The sequence below is a fragment of the Hibiscus syriacus genome, unplaced genomic scaffold (genome assembly GCF_006381635.1).
Source record: "Hibiscus syriacus cultivar Baekdansim isolate YM2019G1 unplaced genomic scaffold, ASM638163v2 tig00113096_pilon, whole genome shotgun sequence".
NCBI classification, from domain to species: Eukaryota; Viridiplantae; Streptophyta; class Magnoliopsida; order Malvales; family Malvaceae; genus Hibiscus; species Hibiscus syriacus.
The window spans coordinates 964,685-982,332 of NW_024063440.1; the positions used below are offsets into that span (position 1 = coordinate 964,685).

The window sequence follows — 17,648 nt, forward strand, 5'->3', positions numbered from 1 at the left end:
TAGCGATGGGAGCTTTCGAGAAGATTTTTGTACATTCTGGAAGAGTCTTGAGACTTTCGAGAATGTGTTGTCAGGTCAAGAAATGTGCGATTCATAAGGTGGTTTTATTTAAAAAAAACATTTTGGGTAAATTACATAAATAGCCCCTATTAGATATTATTTTTTTGAGTTTAACTATTAAAAATTATAAAATATTCTTTGATTATAAGGAATTGTTTTGTTAAATCACTCGATTATTAAAAAATTATAAGGTCAAGAATTGTGCGATTCATAAGGCGGTTTTATTTAAAAAAACATTTTGGGTAAATTACATAAATAGCCCCTCTTAGATATTATTTTTTTGGTTTAACTATTAAAAATTATAAAATATTCTTTGATTATAAGAAATTGTTTTGTTAAATCACTCGATTATTAAAAGTTACAAAGAAGTCACTTGATTATTCATTATGTTCTAAACTCATTTTTTTCGTTAAAAAATTAACAGTCGCATGAGTTGTACATTAACATGTTGACTGACATATGATAGTTGTTTGAGATTATAAAATCAGATTCTATCATATCATAGTCAGCATGTTAACGTCCAACTCAGGCTTGTCTTAGAAAATATGTGGGCCCTATGCTACTTTATTGGAATGAGACCCCTAAAATATATTATAATAAGGTAAAATTGTAAAATATCAAAATTTAAGAAAGTTCAAATTAGGTTTGATATAATTAAGATCTTTTTGTTCGTTAAATACCATAAATTTGGTGATTTTGATTATAATTGAATTGTTGAAATAATAAGGGAGAAAATTAAAAACAATAGTTAAATCTTGCAATTTTTTTTTAAGTTAGCAGTTTTTCCAAAGTATGGGATCCTTAAATTTTGGGGCTTTGTGACGTGTCACATTATACACTTACTAATGGATGGGCATGATCTAGCTCAAATTGTCGTTAATTTCTTAATGAAAAATGACGAATTTAGAACATGATGAATAATTAGGTGACCATTTTGTAACTTCTAATAATTGAAAGACTTAACAAAGTATCTCTCTATAGATGGGGATTCAACAAAGTAATATCTTAGAGATTTTAGTACATTTTTTTTACATTTCTACTTAGAACACTTCTTTTTAGTATTATTCATAAGTTTCTTTTTAGTTTTTATTTTCTATTATACTAAACAGATGTTAATTATCTTATTATTTTCAGAAATAAAATTAAAAATTATTTTTTTTAAAAAAATCGAATTTAATATTAATTTTCTCATTTAACTTTTATATTTTAATTGTAAAAAAATACAATTGTTCATTTTATTTATCATGTTCGTTAAATATTTGACATAAAATTAAACAGTTAAACTTATATATATTATAATAAAATTATATTTCTTTTAAAAAATGTGTCTAATAAATATATAAAATAATTAATTTTAAATTCTATATTTTCATTATTATTTTCCTATACCAGATTAAATATTATGAGGAACCTAAATTCTCATATTTGATAGCAAACAAATTATTAAAGGCTTAATAATATTAAAGATTTTTTAAAATTTTCAAAAAATTAATGTAATTTTTAAATTTATTTTGTGTTTAATATTTTTGTTTAAAACTGACAAAATATTAATCTAACCTTTTCATTTATAAATAAAATATTAAATTTATTAAATTGACTTAACAGTTATAAATGATAACGTGATAAAAAACTATTTTATTAAATATAATAGATAGCAGCTAAAATATTAAAATACAAGGCATTTGAAGGAATACCTAAATTATTTATTCATTTAATACACATGGCTATTCTTTCTTTCTTAGTACATTTGATTATAAGATATTATTTTATTAATTTCATTTATTATTGAAAGTTACAACATTAATTATTGTCTAATCTAAGATATTATTTTATTAAGTTTCTTAACTATTAAAAATAATAAAATATTAATTTTTCGATTATGAAACGTTACTTTGTTGAGTCTCGTAACTATTGAAAGTTACAAAAATAGTTATTCGATTATTCATATGTTCCAAATTCGTTCTTTTCCATTAAAATATTGGCAGTCGTCTAAGCTGGACGTAAGCATATTGATTAGGATATGGTAAGATCTGATGACATAATCATTTGAGTTATATTTTGTGGATCGATTCTCCGTTTACATTATACCGTCAAGCCAATGTTTGAAATATTATGTCGCCGAGTCAGTGTTTAAAAACAATGATGGTGCCAATAGACATCATTAAAAATATAATTTTATCATATTTCAGTCAGTATATTAACGTTTAGCTCAGACAGTCGTCAAATTTTAACGGAAAAGACGAGTTTGAAATATTTGAATAGTCGGATGACCATTTCGTAAATTTAATAGTTGAGACTCAACAAAATAACATCTTATAGTCGAAAAATCATTTTGTAACTTGTAAGTGTTGGGGACTCAACAAAGCACCACTTTATAATCAGAAGATCATTTGTATATTTTACTCAATATTTATTTGATATATAAATTATAATTTATATATTTTAACATTTAAAGAATTAATTTATGATTTTTAGAGTTTGGAGGATTAGAATTTATGATCTAGTTTATCTCGTTGATAATGGGGACGATCCTGTCTCGAGCACTTTATATGTAAAGATGGATCAAGAGAGAAACGAGTAAGGACAACCGTTCCTCCTAGAATTTTTAAGTATCTATATATTTAAAATATTTTTTTTATATTTTTAATTGAAAATTTAGGTTGATCTCTTAAATTTTTATAAGTTCTCCCCTTAAAAATTATATATTCACCTCTTTTAACATAAAATCTTGCGTCTAGATGCCCTTGTGGTTACCCAGAGCAGTGTTGGCACTGCAACTGTTAGTTTAGGATTTTCCGATACTACAGCCATCACTATAGCTAGTGCCGCTGCAGCGTTAAGTTCAGCTATAGCCGCACAACTCGTCTGTACCCCGATCGATGTGAGCCAAAGACTTATTGTTCAAGGTAACGACAATGGTAACAGTAGCAAGTATGTGTTTCCGAATGTGAATTCTTGTAGATATAGGAATGATCTTGATGCATTTAGGAAGTTTCAATATTGTGACTCAAGGATTACATAGGGGATTCAGGATCTCGATATCATTGTTGAATGCGGTTTTTCGGGTGTCTTCCTCTGTTACACACAAGCTTATTTCGGATAGTTTCAGATGATCTATGTGCAGAAAAGACAGAGCGGGGTGACTGGGGGATCTGGTTTTAGGCCTGATTTAAGGACCTTACTTGCAATTCAAGGGTTAAGTGCAGCCATGGCTAGTGACTGGCGGATTGGCTGTTTGTTGCAGGGGATCGGGACTGAGGTGTGCTTCGATGTCCATGTCCGTGGGCCGTGGCAACCATGATCACTAAATTCGAGTTCTTGAAACGGTTATCGACCAAGAGACAAGAGAGCTTGACACCATGAATATGAGTTCTTACAATCACCTGCATTTAAGCTTAGAAACTAGAATACAAATTCTTGCATTTAAAGGCTCAAGTTTCCCTTCCAATGGCAGGAAGAAGATGATTCTCAACCTGCTTACAAAAATCTCCTTTTCTTTATAACCCTCTACACGTACAACCCAAGATTGATTTCCTTGGTTAAATGTTATTTTTCTATGTCGAATAGCGTGGTTGTTTATATCTCTATATGTTGCAACTTGTTCAAGTGCTCGAGATACCGGAGCCGGTTACGTGGCTTGGGGGTCAATCAACCCTTGTGGAATCTGTAAGTTGATAGCTCGTTCGCGGGTTAAAGAATACAGCTTTCGTGTATGATGTTTTTTGTGGTTTTAATAAGCCTTCTAACTGGATATGTAATGCTTAAATTGTTTGCATTGTGATAGTTTGGAGAAGTTCTGGCAACGACTGAACATGAAGAGAACATAATAATAGTGGAGATTGATTATTCGATACTCGAGCAATGAAGGTGACCGCCGGTGGCTTTTCCAGCTAGTATTTGTTCTATGGAATTCGTCTATTCGATAATGTTTTCGATCGTTCTAAGTGGTGGTTTGTGATACAAATTCAAGGCGAGTCTTCCCTTCACGAAACAACGGCGAGGTGATCTTTACAAGCTGGTAGACATGCAGAGGTTCAACTCTTATTGAGGTAAGAGAAGAGGAGAGAAGAGAAACGAAAAGGGGCCTTCGTTAATGGAACTCAACAGTTTTTGAAAATACTGTTTTTTTAAAGAGACTTGTGGACATGATCCCAGTCAATAAATGCTTTCATTTACGTGAAAAATGGCTGATCAAATGTATCTTTCAAGGTTTCATTTCGAAATTCATATGCAATAAATTTTGAAAATATACAGTGATGTTTTATAGTGATTTTTTTTTTACATATAATGAAAATTTAATATAATAATTAACATAAAAATTCATAATTGATTGAATACTTAAAAAAGATATAAAGTTAATAAAATGATTGAGATTTAAACTAAAATTTTCAAAAATAAAATTATTGAATCCTTGAAAGGTTATGTTCTCGTATCCATATCCGAATATATATTGTACACGAATATTGGAACAAAGTATTTAAAAAATAAAAAAAATCGAAACAACATTCCATGCAGATATGGCACGTATGGTCTACTTATGCAGATATCATCCCAATCGCACACACTAATCCCTTTTTTGTATACATTTTCACCAGCAAAATGCAGGATACGTGAGTTGTTATGAATATGGCTCTCTTCCTGGGTGTTCACTTCAGCAGCACTCGTAATCGAAAGCTAGAAATCTGAATGATATAAACAAACTAAAGTTGAATGAGTTATGGGTGTACGGCATAATGGGCATTCGGGCTTTTCGTTGCACCATTCCATGATGCAGTTCCTACAGACAGATCATGATATATGAATGAGTTTTTGCAGTTTCACCCAAAATATAGAAGCCACGTCGAAGATTAGTGAGGCAAAAGGGGGGAATAAGGAAAGATACCAGCAGAATACATGACCGCACGGTGTAGCTGTCGGGTATTGTCGATTGCTTAGGCATAAGGTGCATTTGCAAACAACAGATGTTGACTGAATTTGCACAAGCAGTAGCTTAGTTAATATAAGCAGAAAGGTGATGAGAATTTGTTTATCAATGATACAGTCCTTTTATGATGAGACTAATGCTCCATAATGGTTTAAAACATTTAATCAATTGTATCCGCCATTGACTAGTAACACAAACACCTAGTACTTAAGATCTCTTACCTAGCACTTTCCGACAATGATTATTGAAATAAGAAAATAAAAGTAGTGGAAGACGATGAAAACAAAATACATAAACAGAATACTAAGATAAACTTGAAAATTTATCTCTGAAGTTGATTCACCGACCCATGTAACCCGGTCAGCCTCCATTGGTATCAAGTTGCCTTCTTCGTTTAAAACAGGCAAACCTTGTCCTACAGGCTCAAACAACAATGTGTCAAACAATACATGCCAATCTCTCATGGCACAACTGCATGAAATGAGGAAAAATAAACGACTTTAAACATATTTCCTAGCGAACAGAGTAGGTTTACTATCAGCTATCTGGAGAGCTTCATGAAGTACTAAGACAGCCTAGACCCTTCATTTCAGATGATTGAGATGGACCTTTTGTACAATTAAGTTGATATTCATTCTAGCAACAATCCAAAAGATTCAATTTTATAGGCAAGCAAGCTTAGGTTATAGGTTAACCATCAAGCATTTGACAATTGGTAATTGGCATAAAGAAGCTTTTCATTTCGAAAGGTGCAAGTTTACGTAAGCAATATAAGGAAACTTGTTGCAAATTAACCTGATGGGTTTTGATGGGTCCCCAATGAGGTCTGATGAATTGAGCTTGTAATTGAAGATAAGTTGCTGCGTCGCAGACCTTCGGCAGCAACAATGCATAGCTGAATTAAGAGGAAAATCCCCAGGATTTGGTACCTAAGGTTAGTCGCAGCCAAGAATGTTACCATCAGTACACTCCAACTTCCCCTCACATGATGATGAGCTCCACACATGTAAAGAACTAAAGAAGAGATGCCGCATCAAAACAAACAAGATTTGTAGAAGCAAGTAGCGAACCATGTACCTGGGTCTTTGATTTGATGGCTTCCCTATGAATACGTAGCGAATGCCAGACGCACGTTTGGATATATGATAATAGAGACCTGCCAAGATTTGTCAGGGGAGAATTTGGGAATTTTAAGATGAGTAAAGTTCCAATTCAAAAAGTTATTAATAACTCTAGATGAGTAAGCTCTAAATACCTTCAAAGTAGAAGAACATGAGGTTAGCACGTAGAACCCATTGCAATAATTCACGAGCTATAGGCAGCATCTGTATGCAACAGCACTAAAATACATCAGTCCAAAGCCGATCACCATACTAGCAGGTGTTGGGGAAAGGCCATGAGGTCCAGCGACCTAAAGAACACCATATTAGCTATCAAAGAACAAATTCAGATGCATATTTTGAGGAAAATATAATTCATTTCGTTTCCAAAATCATAAAACCTGAGTGATGTCACAGCATTCTTCTCCTAATGTTTGCTGCCCAGAGCCTGTTGTTAAAACATAGTAAAGCATTTGACCTAGGAGTTTGGTCTGCGTAATTAATTTTTTTTAAATGTTAGAATTTTTGAAAAATAAAATATTTTTTAGTGAGATATTGAGGATCGAAATTTAGAACTAACCTCGTTCTGATAAGCTACCGCAACTCTGGTACCTATAAAAAAATTTACGGTTCTTTATATTTTACAAGGTGTAATGATACTGCTGGAGGAAATAGAGGGGGAAATATTGAAAAATGGAATACCGAAAAGGTGCCGGAAGGCGTCGCGGCAGGCGTCGTAGACGAAGGAAGCGTATTGGTCGTCTTTCTCCGCCGCTCTCATTATTTCTGGTTGAGCTGCAAGAGGGAATCGCCGCGGCTCGACCGTGGCGGAGGGCTCCGATTCCCCACTTGGACCTGGGTTGCCTGACCCGCCCGAATCGTTTCTCCCTGATCCCATCTCCGTTTCAGTGTGTTTTTCAGTGAAAATCGAAGTTTTTTTTTCTACTAGTCAAAGAGGAGGGGAGAGCCACGACACAACCCGAGACAAGATGGGAGAAAAAGAGAACCCCACCAAACGACGTCGTATACTAGGCATGGACTTGGGAGAAAATATTAGTCAAATTTCTCTCCACTGCTCGATCCAGAAACAACGAAATTCAACAATTAATAAACTGAAACTGATAAAACCTATAAAAAAACTATAAAAAAAAAAAACTAAGCACCTAGATCTCAGTGAGACGGATTAAGGATAAAAGGGATAAAAACATGATCGAATGAAAATTTCAATAGGATCTTCTAGCCAAAAAAAAAAAATCACGTAAACAACACTAAATTGCTCGTTTAATTGTTCTAAAACTAAATTAACACGTTAAGTAGTTCCATTACAAGAGAAATTGCATAGAAACTGCATAAAGAGAAGAATCGAAATCAAAAGCCGATCACCGCCAGACTTTAATTTCGCTGCAAAACTTGACGGCAGTGATAGAAACTAAATCAAAATTAATAAATTTTAAAAACAAAAAATAATATTAAATTTTAATTAAAATAATCATACAAGAAAGAACTCTACCTCCTATTTTCTGCTTTTTATTCTCAGTTTATCGTTCCAGCCTCTTCTTCTTTCCTGTGAAGTCTATGCTTTCTGCTGTGTCCTCGTTTATTTGATATATTTTTTCTTTTCTTTTTTTTTTCCTTTAGATTTTAGTTTCTTCCTTACTTGAGCAAATGTTATCAAATTAGAAATAAAAAATAATTAATTCTTTTTTAAAGATTAAACTTAACAAAAATATTATAATATAAAAAATAGCTAAACTACATGATTAATTACTTTCATTTATGTTTTATATAATTTTCCTCATTGAATTCAAAACGTATATTAATCCTGTCAGACCTTTAACAGATTGATTATTAATGTGAAACATTAAATGTATTGGTCACTAATGTTTAAGTAAATTTTTGTTTTCTCCACTAAAGTTTATTAGTGAAACTCTTTTTGGTTCTTGTTACAAGAAAGGATAATAGTAATCCCGACTTCGCTGCTTATGGTTGTTTTGATTGTTACGACGAAGGTCCTACTTAGAAACTGCACTACAATTTACAATTTCATGGTTCTTAGGACATTAATCTATCATTCATAGCCATCATCATCATGTCACATCCACCACAAAAAAAACCTAATTCACGCAAACTTCATACATATCAGGAGAAAATTTCAATGCAGTTTCTTTTTTTTCATATATCTATTATATATTACTCATTATCTTTCTAACGATCATATTCTTGTTTATTTCTGTGTTAGGAACTTTTCGACCAAATCCCTAATTTGGCTAAATATTCTCATCTTTGTTATTTGTTTCTCTATTTGTTCTTTTATTCATCTTTGTTAATCGTCATTCTTTATACTTAAAAATCCTTCTTCTTGATTGAATTTTCTAGCAACAATGACTCTAGTTTTGGGCATAAACTCTATTCTTGTTCCTATCGTGTTCTTCATTAAGTCTAGATCCCTAGACTTGAATTTTTCAACTACGAGCAACGTTCATCAATCCGTTTCCATCTCCTATTAGATAATTAAAATCCAACCACTAATTGATATCTTCTTTCCTCAAAATTTAAGTTTTAATAATCTCCAATATCGGTACTTGATAACTCCAAAGTGATTCGATATGGTAATGGAGATAATTAAAACTTGAATTTCTAGAAAGAAATTATCAAGTGGTGGGTTAGGAGTTGAATTCAAATGGGTACAAAGAAAGTTAAAAGATCCCTTTTATGGGCCGTGAGGTTACTTCTTTGCTCGATCATAATTTGCGCACCCTTGTGAAGAATGTTGATGCGATTTGTTAGAAAACCACAAAACAACCTTTTATTCGAGAAAGTAATGATACAAGAATAGTCTAATTAAAGCAGTACAAAGTATCTCCTATTATACACAAAATATAAAGCAATTACACGTAGCCATGTGATCAGTTAGCCCTAACTGAACACCTTAACAGGATGACCACTAGGTTACATCTGTTACTTTACTTCACATGCTTAATATCCTCCTTGCTTATTCTGCTCTCCACTTCTTCTGGAGATAAAACACCTAATTTTTTCCGAAAAAGATTAAAGTAAGACTTTGACAATGATTTGATCAAACTATCAGCAATTTGATGTTCAACAGGCACATAACTCACAAGCAGTCTGTTTGCAGTAACTTTCTCTTGGAAAAAATGTACATCAAGCTCTATGTGCTTTATCTTTGCATGATATATGGGATTCGAGCTCATGGCTATTGCACTGTATTTATCACTCCATACAACTAGCACCTCTCGTAGTTCGACCCCCATATCACTCAACAATGCTTTAACCCAAGTTACTTCTGACGTAGTATCAGCAAGACTTCTATAATCCGCTTCAATCGTCGATCACGAGATCGTCTTCTGTTTCTTAGAGTTCCATACCACTAGGTTGTCTCCCAAGTATACAAAATTACCTGAAACTGACCATTTATCATCCATATTGCCTCCCCAATCAACATCAATAAAGGTAGATAACTTACAAACCTCTCCAGCAGAAGTAAACACAAGCCAAAATCAAGAGTCTAATTTAAATCTTTTAACACTCTCCTTGCTGCTGTCATATGCTGCTCACATGGTGCATGCATAAATTGTGCTAGCTTATTGACACTATATACAACATCAGGCCTTGTATAACACACATAAAACAAAGCACTAATCAAACTTCGTTATTCACTGGGATTTTTCAAAGGACTACCAGCATCTTTTGACAACTTGAGGGATGACACCACCGAAGTTGGAACAAAATTCGCATTTGTCATTTGAACTTTAACTAAGAGCTCTTGTATATACTTCTTTTGAATTAACATCAGTGAGTCACCAATTCTTTTGACCTCAACACCAAGAAAATACCTAATATTTCCTAAGTTCTTCAATAAAAAGTTTTCACCAAGCTACTTCACCACCTTCACAATCTCATAATTAGACCACTAGTTACAATTATATCATCAACATATACTAATGCATATGTAAAAACACCATTACTATTTTTTTATAAACAAAGAGCAATTTGCTCGTGATTTTTTAAATCCAACCTCAACCAAATAATCCTTGAGCTTAGCATACCAGTTTCTTGGGGCCTGCCTTAACCCGTACAAAGTCTTTTTCAACTTACAGACCAACATCGAACCATCCTCAATTGTTTGTTCAAACCCAGGTGGTTGTTTCATAAAACTTCCTCATGTAGGTCACCATTGAAGAAGGCATTATTAACATCGACTTGCCTCAAATTCTAATTATTATGCACTGCTAAAGCAATAATAACATTGATTGTTGCTGCTTTAACCACCAGGCTAAATATATCTTGAAAATCTTGGCCATGCACCCTATAAAAACCTTTAGCTACTAACCTAGCTTTATAACGTCGAACCCTACCATCAACATTCCTTTTCATTTTGAACAACCACTTGAAACCTACATTTGTTCTCCCTTCAGCAGGGAAGCAAGCGTCCAAGTACCATTTTTAACGCCTCAAACTCATCAAACACAACAACTCTCCACTTCTTTGATTCCAACGCCTCATGCATCGACTTGGGCTCATTTTCTTTATCCACGGTACATGCTAAAAAATTTGGTTTAAAAATGCCATACTTACTCCTTGTCATCATATAATGATGATTACCAGTAACAAGAGGGGGACATATAGGTGATCGCGTTATAAATGTGTGTGTTGTGGCAAGCAAATCTATGCAAGTATACACATTCAATGCAAGTAATATAGTAGTGAGTGAGTATCGTCTCTACAGGGATTGAAGGGATTTTAAAAGATTTCTACAATTAGGAATAGGTGTCACTAACTAATCCTAAGTATCTAAATCTAATGATATAAACAAAGAAAATACGCAGTGACAAATGGTATAAACAGATGGAAAAAAGTATGGTCGAGGCAAGAAAAATTGTAAAGTGAATTGAGTAAAAAAGTTTTGTCATGGCAAGAAAAATATGCAAAGATAAACAAATAAAAGTTGTAAAGGCTAAAGTTGTCAAAACTCTATAAATAAACTGGCAACCTCACACAATCAGACTTCTAACAGAGCACTTGGTTTGGATTTGCTACGATGAGAAATTATTCTATGTCTAGGATGATCTAGTATATTATGCCTATGTTGTCCGACATGATTTACTAAAGTATTCTAGGACTTTAACTACGACAATACTACTTGGCATGAACTACAACCATTGGTTTGTCAAACCCTTGCTGTGACAATACCTCTCAGCGTAAACTGTAGCTTTTCGCCTATCTTACTCAAGCATTTACCCTTTTTAGTCAAATAAAACCCTCTCCTTATCTCTAAGACAGATTTAAACCTCCCCATCCCGGATTAGTTCCCTTATTCACGTGGATCTAACCTAACTCTCTTAATATTAGGTATCAACTCATAGAAAAATGACAATCTCTCAAAAGCTCTTACAGTGCCAAGAAAAAATATTAAAACAGCGAACAAAACAACATTTAGCATAAACAAACTTAATCATTATTTAACAATTGAATAAAATATCATCAAAGCATCATCTAACACCAAATAAAACAGTTCATGGTCTGGTAAATATCATCCCAAAAATCAATCTTTAAGTACAAGCCCTTAAAAGATAAGAAAATGAAGAACAATAGGAAGAAAAACTCCCATAACAGAGCTTTGCTGTGACATCAGACCACCACTATAGCTGTTTCAGCAGCTAGCCTCTGTTAAGGGCCTACCCGCTGCTCCGGCGAAGCCTAACTATGGAGGGAACCAAGGATGGGCGAGTGGAAAAGGTGGAAAATAGTATGTCGCGGTCACCTTTTTCTAAGCATAGGGTATTTTCTTTTTATGATTTTGAACACTTTATGAAGATTTATAATGGGGTATTTATAGTGTGAATTTCTAGGGTTTGCCCTTGGAAATTCTCAAAATACCCTTAAAGTTAAACCTTTTTGTGAATAACATAGCATCTGGTATGGTCAAATTCCTTGATGAGGGCATGATTGCACGTGAGGTGAATAAGCCAGCTGGCCAAGTGACATTAGCAGTTCCATCAGACTTGCATTATAAAACTCGTATTGGCAAGAAAATTTGTTCCTCACTATCATCATCTTCTGTTTTACTGGCCCTAGCAAATTAATTTATCTCAACAAATGAATTCGTCATTAGTCATTTCATGCATCATCACAATCAACAAACAACATTTTTCCCCAGCAGCATCAGTTTAGTCAAATAAACTTTGATTAGCAAAACTTATCCACCACATGAAAATATGTCTTAAATGCAACTATATGCAGCTAAAATGCTATGTCAATGACTTTTATACAATCAATAACTTAAGTAAAAAGACCTAAAATATAGTCTTTTTACAGAGTTATCACAACCCCAAACTTAAGCTATTGCTTGTCCTCAAGCAATGGATAATGAGCAATAGAAAAATGAAATGTTATGGAAAAGTCTAAATCATGACAATTAAGTGGTTTAAAATTTCAGCCCTCAGCAACAAGTGTGGCCTCAATATACTAAGCTGAATGAGAAGTCAAGTACCTTTCCCTAGGTCAGAACTCTTTGTCAGTGTGTGTGCATGATTGTTAGTCTATGCTTAACGAATTTAGAAAACTCTTAAGAGAAATCTTTTGGTTTGCCAAGGCATAAAATTATTCATTAAGCATAGTTTCACTCCTGTTTATTCAACATGTAACTTCAGTTTTCTTTTATTTTGTTTTTTACACTACTTCAAGGGGAGTCAGCTCATCACATAAACCATCCCACACTATAGGTGAAAGGGAACATACCTTCCACCCGGAGCTAGTCAGGTAGAGTCATCCCGTGACTGCTTTCATTCACTCATGTGCCAAGGCTATCATTTACTTAAGGGGGTTTCCAAGTAATATCGATGCACAAAGGAGTGTCCCTCTATAGTTATGCCGAGGTATTTATTGTAATTCATAACACTAAGGAGTTCAACTTAATATTTTCAATCATTTGATGCCATGACGCTCAAAAGTTCTATCCTAAATTTTTTTTAAGAACCTTAAGTAGAGAAAACATACAATCGTGTTAAAAGAATCACAAAGAATCAAGTCCTATGGTTGGTTCTATCCTCTTCAACAGTTATGTACAATAATTATGGCCAAGGAAAATTGAGAGATGCATTGTCTTCAATGCATGAAGACTAAACTAAAGATGAAATATAATGCAAGGTACCTTGACTAACGTATACTTTGATGGTGGTGGGGTTGTTTTGTGCAGATTCCTCAGGTGGAGAAGTCCAATCGTGATTGGTTGTCTTCTTTAGGCGATGCTTGATTAGAGGTGTCACAATTCACCGTGGCATTTGTGCAGATGGGTGGACATCATCAACAATGACATGGTTTTTGCCAACACCAATTGAGTATTCTTTCTAAATAGGTGCATCTTCTATAGGGGCTTTGCCGTTATCCACATATTTGGGAGCATGTTCTTCTAAAAACTATTATTAAAAGTAAAAAAAAAAATAAAGAAAAGAAAAGAAAAACAAAACAAACACATAAACACAAAAAAATATTTTTGCCATGATAAAAAAATAAAGAAAGAAAAAGGGTTGAAGGGATGCAAACTCCAAACATCCTGAATTGATATGGCAGTTTTATCACGTTTGATCAGAGCACCAGTAAATACCAAAATGCCCCACACATATAATAGTTCCACCTTCAAAATAATTTACCCTGACATTTCGTGCCTTACACATCTGAATTGTAGGACCTTTTACAGTAGTCATCTCTCTTTTAAAGTGCTCTCCGCATGAAGCTAAATCGTAGTGGAATATGATCTCTTCATTATGTTTCTTCAACCATTGAGGGATAGGTGGTGGGGTCTGATTTCATCTGCTGTGGGTGGGGGTGGAACTTTTATCGTAGAAATAAATTTTCATCCATCAATAGAGAGACTGGTTGAAACCTCGTCCTTGTCCTTCTCCATAGGCAATTCTTATTATACAACAAGTTCAGCTTGACCTTCAGATTCTTCTAGTACAGTTTCACAGCGAAAAGTTTCTTGTTTCTTCCCTCAAACTTGTCTTCCTGATTGAACTGGGTACTACTCCTCATTGTAAGCGCACTACATTGCTCATTTTCGTGAGGCTTAGTGACCTCAGTATCATTAGGGAGGCTTCCTTATGGGTGAGTATATAATGATATGACAATTTGACCCACTGCATTCTCCAATGCTCTTAAATATGAGTTATGTCTTTGTAATAAAGTTGTCTGTCTTTGCAACAGAGTACCTTGGTTCATGATTGTTGATGATTGTTCATGCATTAAGGCATTTGTTGAAGCCATGAAATCTGTTGTCGAGCCAATAAAATCTTGCAATGGAGCTTCGGGTGAATTAGAATTTGAGGAAAATGTTGAACCCTTGTTAATATTTTGTCAGGGCATCTTTTGATGTTGAAAATTTGTAGGTTCAGAAATATTTTGTTGTGGCTTGTTAAGGTTTCCTGTATGGTTGTTGTTGGTCCCTTGATTACCCCAAGAAAAATTTAGATGTTGATGTCATCCAGGGTTATAGGTATTAAAGTAGAGGTTGTTGTTTCTTCTATTGAAATTGCCCACGAAATTGATAGACTCTTTGTAACATCCCAAAATTCGGGTTACTGACTAAAATGAGAATTTTTGGAATTTGAGGATCAATTTAAGGAAATTAATAAGTTCAAGAATTTAAATAGGACTATTTCAGTATTTGATTAAATCATAATTATGGAATAAGTAAAGGGCATTATGGTAATTAGTTTAAAAAGATATTTTCTTTCCCTTATTAAGAATGAAACACGTGGGATGTGAAGATTGATCTAGAACTCTTCTTTTCCTTCTTCATTTCTTCTTCCCGTGGGTTCAAGCTCAAACCTCAAAGGTGAGTTTTAATTTTTATGATTAATTCTTGAATGTTTAAGTTGGGTTTTATTCCATGAGTGTTATATAAGCTTAAGGAAAGCTTATATAAGCTTAAAACACCAAAAGGAGAGAATTAGAAAGGAAATTTGATTAAGGGTTGAGAAATGAATTCTTGATATAAAGAGGTTTTTGAAGTTTTAAAGATGGATTTGACTTGTCAATGGGTTAATTAAGAAGTTAAAGGTGATAGAATTGAATTTAGAACACATGGAAAATTTAATGAAATTCTTTGATTCAAGAATTATGGTGGATTATGGGAGATGGTAAAGTTTTATAGTGTTATAAGAAGGTTGATACATGTATAGATAAATTTTAAGGCATAAGGAGGGGTTAATAAGTAGAATTTGAGGTCAAAGTAAGAATTTTCAGGCTCAAAATGTAATTTCTGGGTTGTGTGCATCGATGCATCTTCAATGTGCATCGATTCACTCTCAAATAAATAAACATCGAGTACAGTTGGTGCATCGCTGCATGAGGAGTGCATCGATGCATCCCCTTAAAATGGAAACATTGAATGTAAATTGTGTATCGATGTATGGTAGTGCATCGATGCACATGTTAAAGAATGCATCGATGCACTGAAGAATACACTGATGCACTTCAATGGGAAATGAAATAAATCGTTATTCAGTCTATGAAACGATAGATTAAAGTATATTAATTGGATACTGATAGTATCAATACATGATTATGTAGACATCGATCGAAAGCAAAGTTTGGATAGGTCGACAGAGTAAGATACACAACGGAAACAAGAGTTTAAGAGGGTTCATTGAGACCAAGTGAGTACATGATAGTAAGTGTACGTTATGTTAAGGAATTAAGACTTGCGATGAGTCCAATTCCGATATTATATGATATAAGTATTAAAGCATAAACATGTAGTTATATGGTGTTAGATGTATGGTATATGAGTAAATGCATATGATTAATTGTTGAATGCATTTTTATGTGTGAACTATGTAAATGCTTGTATTATGATAATAGGTCATGTGATCATGAAATATATGATAAAATATATATGAAAGTAATATGACTCATTTGTGCTTCTATTAGAATGCTATATGATAGTTAGTATAATAAGATAGAATAGATATTGATAATAAGACATAAGATTATAGGCATATGTAATATATTTTAAAAGATAAGAAATAATATGTTATATGCATATGAGAAAAAGGTATATGTGATGTGACCATGTGTGAAAAGGATGAATAATGTGAATTTCATGGAAAATGCTACATGAAAGTAAACTACGTGACTATGTGATCATATGAAATGTGATAAAGTGCAATGCGAAAGAACTATGTGATATGAATATGTGAATGTGTAATGAGGTAAAAGATAATGCCCATGTCATGTGTTATGAGAGCTATAGGTATAGTTGGCATGCCAAGAGTCGAGGGTCTACGCGGTCTTTCGGGACATAATGGTCCTTCGGGACATATGTGTTATATGTGGTCTTCGGGACATCTATGTGGTCCTTCGGGACAAATTCTATGTGCCCCTAGTGGGATTTATACGAGCTGTGGTGACAGCATAGTGCACAACCTCTATGTACTCACGTACCTTAAGTTCTCAATAGTGTGCATGGCCTTTGAAAAGAAACCATAATTTAATATAACGCTATGTATAAGTGACAAGTTAGGATTATATGATAATAAAGGTAACAAGTGTATATGGGTAATAGTGATATGAGATGTGATATGGTTATGTATGATATGATCATAGTAATTATCCATGTATTGTTGTGTTTGAAGTTATATTATATGTTTATGTTCAATATATGCTCATTTGATGGAATTGAATCAATGATAAGGAAATAAGTAAGGATAAACCGGTAAGTGATGGGTTTAATATGTATATAAGTATAATATGTGTTATATAGGATGTTCATGCATTTGTTAGTTTACTTTATGTATTTACATGTCTCACTAAGTCTATGACTTAGCATGTAAATGTTTTACACGTAGGTGTGGATATGTCAGAAGATCAAGTTTCAGATCCGTAGAGCAGCATACCTCTGTGCAAAGTTCAGAGCAGAAATATTTTGTAAAGTATGTCTTGTCATATAATTTAGTATGTTGGCATGTAACTAAGTCATGATATATATATGTACGCTCTGATGGAGTCTGTTAAGGTTTTAAATATGTTTATGTAAAAGAATTACTTTATAGAATAAAATTTTTAAATTTTCTATGTTTTTTTATAAAAGTATATACTTTGACTAGTCAATGTGACACCTCAGACTCGTATCCGAGTCGGGTACGGGTTGGGGGTATTACACTCCTGATTTTCAGAGCATTCACTTTCATGAAAGTTGTCATGGAAAAAATGCAAGTTGAGCGGGTTACCTTGACTTCCTTCACCTCGTTGGAACACTGCATATTATTCAGCATGTTAGTTATGCAGAAAGTTGGGCAGAAACTGAATCCTTACCGTCAAGTTCATACGCCCCAGATATTTTCCTATCAGTTCTAAGCCTTTCAGATGGGAATTGATAGTCGTTGTTGGCTATTCGATCAAGGATATCAAAGGCTTTATCCGGTGATCTATCAAGCAAGGTTCTATTCACTTAGGCATCCAACATCATGCGAGTAGGTGCGTTGACTCCATTGTAGAACATCACAACTTGATTCCAGTCGTGGAATCCATGATTGGTGCACTTG

At 33.6% G+C, this 17,648-nt stretch overlaps 1 protein-coding gene and 1 pseudogene across 1 annotated transcript; one reads left to right on the plus strand and one right to left on the minus strand.

Moving 5' to 3' along the window:
* Nucleotides 1-5: 5 nt before the first annotated feature.
* On the plus strand, nt 6-3,423 carry LOC120185285 (annotated as a pseudogene).
* Nucleotides 3,424-4,601: 1,178 nt separating this feature from the next.
* On the minus strand, nt 4,602-7,037 carry LOC120185286 (peroxisome biogenesis factor 10-like). The gene is made up of 10 exons (XM_039189549.1): nt 6,787-7,037; nt 6,665-6,696; nt 6,486-6,575; nt 6,363-6,395; nt 6,240-6,324; nt 6,062-6,140; nt 5,780-5,913; nt 5,332-5,399; nt 4,943-5,028; nt 4,602-4,837 (listed from the first exon to the last, which is right to left on the minus strand). Exons 1-10 carry the CDS (start codon nt 6,980-6,982, stop codon nt 4,735-4,737), a joined length of 906 nt encoding a protein of 301 aa, XP_039045480.1. The 5' UTR covers nt 6,983-7,037; the 3' UTR covers nt 4,602-4,734.
* Between the last annotated feature and the right edge of the window lie 10,611 nt (nt 7,038-17,648).

Bases quoted from the DNA above. Each gene is read 5' to 3' on its own strand.
- LOC120185286 (XM_039189549.1), bottom strand. From the start codon at position 6,982: ATGGGATCAGGGAGAAACGATTCGGGCGGGTCAGGCAACCCAGGTCCA. The intron at 6,325-6,362 runs GCTAGTATGGTG...GATGTATTTTAG, and splicing joins ATGGCCTTTCCCCAACACCT to TGCTGTTGCATACAGATGCT. The intron at 5,400-5,779 runs GTTAATTTGCAA...TTGAGCCTGTAG, and splicing joins GACCCATCAAAACCCATCAG to GACAAGGTTTGCCTGTTTTA.